Source organism: Gambusia affinis, linkage group LG01 (genome assembly GCF_019740435.1).
Source record: "Gambusia affinis linkage group LG01, SWU_Gaff_1.0, whole genome shotgun sequence".
NCBI classification, from domain to species: domain Eukaryota; kingdom Metazoa; phylum Chordata; class Actinopteri; order Cyprinodontiformes; family Poeciliidae; genus Gambusia; species Gambusia affinis.
In genome coordinates, this window is record NC_057868.1 from 770113 (window position 1) to 776119 (window position 6007).

General features: G+C 39.1%; 1 protein-coding gene across 1 annotated transcript; it reads left to right on the forward strand.

Annotated features, from left to right (window-relative positions):
• The first annotated feature begins 290 nt into the window (after positions 1–290).
• Positions 291–3175, forward strand: LOC122838075. Its single transcript, XM_044128448.1, has 11 exons — positions 291–399; positions 508–611; positions 688–960; positions 1182–1275; positions 1375–1442; positions 1535–1759; positions 1854–1919; positions 2001–2132; positions 2240–2302; positions 2520–2613; positions 3084–3175. The coding sequence occupies exons 1-11, from the start codon at positions 291–293 to the stop codon at positions 3173–3175; spliced, it is 1320 nt and encodes a 439-aa protein (XP_043984383.1).
• Positions 3176–6007: the final 2832 nt, after the last annotated feature.

A 6007-nucleotide genomic window follows, 5' to 3' on the forward strand; every position in this document is an offset into this window, starting at 1 on the left:
ATTTTTGGGCAATATAACTTATCATTTGGCTTGATATTACTAAATCCAACACATTTCAGCTGTTGCTTTTATTAAGATGTACTTAATTTTTTTAAGTTAAGTTAACATTCAATACTTTTTAATCAAAATTGTATAACCTAAAATCTATTCAATTCTATTACATGTCACTTTGTTGCCACAATTTTTTAAGTAACCATTGGTCAAATTTTTCTCAGTGTATATATGTATGTTTGATGTTGCTATTATCAATAAATATTCATGATACTGAATTATTTCATGTTGAAAGAAAGATGCCTCGAGGAAAGTCCCACCGCCGTTCTGAAGCTGCAAAGAGGAGAATGGAAGCAGTTCGGATTCAGCTGTTCGGGACACCCAAAGCCTCCAGCGATTTTGTTGCACGTCAGTGTTTATTTACATTTCTTTAAATGTAATCTCTTATTTCTATGTCAAATGAAATATCCTAAGTACATAGTTTGTATTTCTTTTTGGATTTTTGTTATGTATTAGAACATGGCACCGGCTGGCGCCATACTGTGAGAAAATGGCCACCCAGTGAAGTGACTAACCATTGTCACAAGCTGTTCATTCCGGAGGCACTGCCCGATAAGAAAGTAAGTAAAATCAGCAATGATTTCAAATAGAATGTTTAGGCATAGTTCTTATCTTGCTGTATCTTTTCTATTTCAGTTTGTTCTTGTAATTGGTGACTCCCATCTGCGTTCGCTTGTGGACGGCATTGTTGAGATGGCAAGTGGCTGCTTACAGTTTGGGTTCATCTCCACTCCGGGTGCTGCTGCAGCCGACTTGCGTCTGGAGGTTCTGAATGCTATCATACCTCGGGAGCCTGATGCTGTCTGCATCACGGCTCCATCAAACAACCTTACGGCCAGTCGACACCCAGAAGAAGCTGGACAGGACTTTGAGCGATACCTGTTAGCTGTTCGTAGTCGTTGGTCAAAGGTAATCACTGCGATTGATAAAAACCAGTGGTTCTCAATGTTGTTTGACAGAAACATGCCACTTACTACAATAAGTGGCATGTTTTAGGTTTTTCCCTTCAGACACGTATATAAAGCATGCAGAGCAATGATTACTGAGGACTGGAATCGAGAAACACACAAACATCAATTTGTTAATAGATTAATTTGCAATATAAATTTCTAAATATGCTATTGTTGTAGGTTTTTTGTACCGGCTTCATACCCCGCTTGACCGAGCCCAGAGAGAAGCAGAACTTATTTCAGCAAGAATTCCACCGCAGGTCGGCAAAGCAAGGTATTAAAATATTTCTCACTATGTTATTGTTTGGTAAATGCTCTTTTTATGTTATGTTTTGGTGAAAAGTTATTATAATTTTTGTCCTGATGCTTTCAGGGATTCCATATTATCCTATGGCTGACTACTTTCCTCTGCACCGTCTCGATTTGTGGTGTCATGATGGCGTGAGTTAATGTTAATTTTAAACACAATAAGGAAAAGTTTTGAATTTATATGAAATATTAATTTTATCTCTGATTACTGTTAATATTTGTAGATTCACCTTAGCGACAACCATGAGATGCAGATGCTCAAGCAACTGTTTTGGGTGTTTTCCTATAAGTTCATGTACTTGTCAGCACCAAAGCCAGTGGTACAGAGTCAGCCAACTCGTCCTTACAAACAGAGATTTGTTCCCTGTATCGTGGTTAAAGGCGAAGAGCGTTCTCGTCCGTCTTCTCCACTCCCTACCGAATGGACGCTTGTGAAATCTGGCAGGAAGGTATGAGTCTTATTTTTGCTTGCAGTGGAAGAAAGATGTTTGTTTAACTATGGCTAGTCATGCTAAAAATCTTCTATTTCCTCTACTTTTGCAGAGGAACTTCTCAGGAGAATTGGACTGTTTGTCTGATTCACCCAAAAAAAGAGTGGTTCATCAGCAGGTACATGAGGCTTGAAGCTATGTATAAGATAATTTTCAATGTCACTGGTATTTTAATAACCTATATTTTGGTCAAATATAGAGGGACCGCACTCCTGTGGCCTTATCGGAGTGTAACATCCCATGCAATCCTGTCCGTTTCTCACCTGCTATTTTGATGGCCATGGAAACAGTTTCTCCATCGGTCGTTCCAGATGTTCGCACAGGCACCGAGGTAATTAGCAGAATGCTGCAACTATTAACAGGGTCATTATTTGCTTTTATATATAACATAAATCTGCAATGTTGAGAGATGGAATGTGTATCTTTGCCATGTTACAGACAAAGCCTGTGGAACTTCAAAAAAAAGCAGCTGTCTCTAAGTCTAGGCGTGTGAGACAGAAGGTTTGTGAAGGCATAACCTAATTAATTATTTTTAGTTCAGATGATTTTATTTTATTTTATTGTTCTTTTCTTAATTTAAAAAAGTTAAGTTAAAGTTAAATTTGTAATTAATAATGAATGTTGAACAGTTTCAGGTGTTTTATTGAGAACATTTGACATTGTATCTGTTGATTTTGTTCAAAATCAGCTTCATATGATTTTTATAATTTATTTGTAGGTCGTACTTAAGCCGCCCAAGGTGTTTGTCTCTGATGCGCTTCCTGACTGTCCTGCTGTGGTGTCCACCCGTCGTTTGGAGGTCCAGGGGGTTTGTATAGTAATTTCTCCTGCAGTGTGTACTAATAAAAAATGTTGTCTGAGTGTTGTTATTTTCCTTCTACAATTCCCTTTGGGATCAATAAAGTATTTTTGAATTTTAATGATTAAAATGTATGTTGTTAAACCTTTGAAGCTGTTCTTAATGCAGGTTTTGCTTTACCTTGTCACATAGCACAAAAAAGCAAAGGCAGTCGTTTTGGAACTCCACATGTTGGACAAGGTTCAAGTCCTTGGACTGCCTTATTGATTGTGCTGGCAATTGAAGGTAAAGGTTTAAAAGCATTAAACCTCCTGTAGAGGGAACATTTTACTATGATTATGAAGTGAATATATGCATAGCAGTATTATGAGTCTTGAGTATTATGAGTCATGAGCTCAGCAACAGGCTTTTTACAGCCCTAGGCATTAAGGGCTGGGCTGTGGGTTTTGCTGTTTTCTGTCTTTGTGCTCCTCTCCTTTGCAGGTGTTGCTGATCCGTTGCTTTGGAGCGCAGAGTATTTGAACCTGACTATCTCCACCTTCTGTGTCGCCATCGGCTTCCACTCTGCCACTTGACGCTTGTGGGGTTTTGTTGTCAGGCTTCAGCTCCTCTCCTTTTGCACATTTGAGTTTTGTCTTTGTTTTTGCACTTCAACTGTTCCATATGCACTCATACAACACATCCAAACATTAGCATTACATCACTGATACTGACATCCACAATCCATATTTTTTGTTAATAAATATTTCTTTTTATGCACTTTTACCACTGAATGGTCTCATTTTTTTCTTATAACTTTAAGCCAGTTGTAATAGGCTGAATGTGTTGTGAAATATATTTATATTTGTCACTGAAATTTAGTAGTTTGAACATGAATTGATAGAAAAACACATATTTTAGGGACTGGTGTTCTCTTAAAGGCTTAAAAATAAAGCAATACAAATTGTAGAGAAAATTATTTAATAGACACATCTGATTTCCAATTTAGACAGATATGCAGAAAAAGAAAGCAAATAAAACATTTTTCAGTCAACTTCAAGTGTCCTCTTTGCCCATTGGTCTGCTCATAAGGCTATCGTGTTCAGTCCATGAACCAAAGCGCCAGCCACCACGGGCGCTCCCACACCATCCGATACGCATCAATGCTTTCGGCAGCGCTCCCCGACGACGCACAAAAAATCTGGTGCAGATGGGTAAGTGTAGCGAGGAGATCCAAGCCTTTATTTTTTCCAGGCAAGTAGATGCATCAGTCAATCTCCTCGTCATTTGTAGGCCAATACTGCCCTCTAGTGGGGAATTACTGAAATAGTTTCTGAACAGTGACTGGAGTTGAATGAAATTTCATATTGTTTTTAACCAAAATGAATGAATGTTTGCACTACAACCCACAAAACACAATTATTAAAAAACAGAAATCAAAACAATGTATATTATCTAATAATTATGTTATCATTGTCTGGATAAATCGCGCACAAGAAAATCTGGTGCTGGTAAGCCAATGCAGCGAGTAAATACAGCGGATGTATTAACTTAGGGGGCGCAGTGGAGTCTATTCCATTTCAATGCTCTTGAGCTCTATAGAGGTGAACAAAGATCTTACATTTTGAGTTTGGTTTCAATCGGATCATCCGTGTGTGATTTAAAGAGAATCGTATGAATATGGCGAGGGTCTGATATTCGCCATTTGGCCACGCCCACACTTTTCAGCCAGCATTGACAGATATCATCACCTTATCATTTTAAGTGAGTTTTCACTGGATTAAATCCATATAAAAAACAGAGAAAAGCAAGAAATACAGCAGGAAAAAAAGGTGACTTCTTGTGGCGTCCACACCGACGTTTGGCGTCGGAAATCCGGGTCCAGACCAACATGCGCACCCTGGCAGGCCCCGTTTAAATTTCTTCCGAAATTTTCTAGTTAATTATTTCTTGCGCGGCTCGGTGGTTGGGGACCACTGGTTTACAGGCAGGAAAGAAGTGAAACGTAAGTCCATTTTCCATCTTTTTACCGTTTCGGTGGTGTAATCGGACATTAGAGAAATATGAGGACAATTTCCTGGGCTAATAAGGAATATAAACGCAAATATCGGACATAGACATGTATACTTACATTATAAAAACGCACACATGTTTCATACACACTGGATTAAGAAAGCATTGATGTATTTTATCCGTGAATGTTATTTTTTCCTACCGAAGCATAAAAAACAACTTGATTGCTACGTAAAAGTAGAACTACAAACTCAGCAGATGCATCATGGGACATGTAGTAACGAAACTGAACAAATTCTCCTGTCTGAGGAGCTTAGTCATGTGTGGAGTAATAGTGACCCCACTGGCGAATATGGCCATTACAGAACTCTTTTCTAATACTGAGGAATTGTCCCGAGTCATGCATGGAGTAACAGTGACACCAAGAGGACTTAATGGGAATTACAGAAATGTTTTTCTAAACGTAAATCCAAAATAACAGAAAATCAGTTTAATTTAGAATATGGCTCCAAGAGACTTTTTTGTTCGTCCTGAAAAGATACACATATGTACCAATTTTCGTCATTGTAGGGTTAAAGCATGGCTTAGGGCTGATCATTTAAAATTTTCTAGGGGGCGCTATAGAGAAATTAGGCCATGCCCACCAAATTTTATTATGGATTCCTGTCGGGGGGTGGTTAAGGATCCATCCTAGTGAGTTTGGAACAGCTTTGCCCAAAACTGTGGAATTCAGAGCCAAACGAATGACAGCGGCGTTAGAGGTCACTTCGGCACGCCGCCACGCCCACCTGCTCCATCAAAGCCGGTCGGGGCTGGAATCCAAAATACACCAGCATGTCTTCTGTGTCTGGAAAAACTTTCAAGTTGATTAGGTCAAAGGTGTAAGATAGCGACCGTTCCCAGTAAAACATAACACTTCCTGTTCTCAGGGGGCGTGGCCTGAGTGATGTCATAATTTGACCACAGGGTCTTTTAGGTCAACCCAGGATGATCAATCACTGAAAGTTTGGTTCCTCTGAGAGTTTTACTGTAGGAGTTATAAGAGTTTTATGTTTCACGGCGAATAGTCAAAGTTTGACACATAGCCACGCCCACATACTTTGAAGTACGAGAATTCCTTTGATAACTTTTGACCTTTGATGCCTCAAGTGTGTGCTGAGTGATTTTGAAGTCTGTATCTGAAAAACTGTAGGAGGAGTTCGATCAAATACGAAGGCTGTAAACATCAAAAATGGGGTCAATTTTGGAACTTCATTCCAAAATGGCCTTTTTCCTGTTGGGTTGAGACCATGGCTCCAAGAGACTTTTTTGTACATCAGGACAATATACAGATGTGTAAGAAGTTTCGTAATTCTAGGTTAAAGCATGGCTTGGGGCTGGTCATTTAAAATTTTCTAGGGGGCGCTATAGAGAAA

What these genes read in the sequence shown, in the direction of transcription:
- LOC122838075 (XM_044128448.1), top strand. Translation starts at nt 291, where the DNA reads ATGCCTCGAGGAAAGTCCCACCGCCGTTCTGAAGCTGCAAAGAGGAGA. An exon ending in AGGCACTGCCCGATAAGAAA is followed by an intron (nt 612 to 687) that starts GTAAGTAAAATC and finishes TTTCTATTTCAG; the next exon opens with TTTGTTCTTGTAATTGGTGA. An exon ending in TTGTGAAATCTGGCAGGAAG is followed by an intron (nt 1,760 to 1,853) that starts GTATGAGTCTTA and finishes CTACTTTTGCAG; the next exon opens with AGGAACTTCTCAGGAGAATT.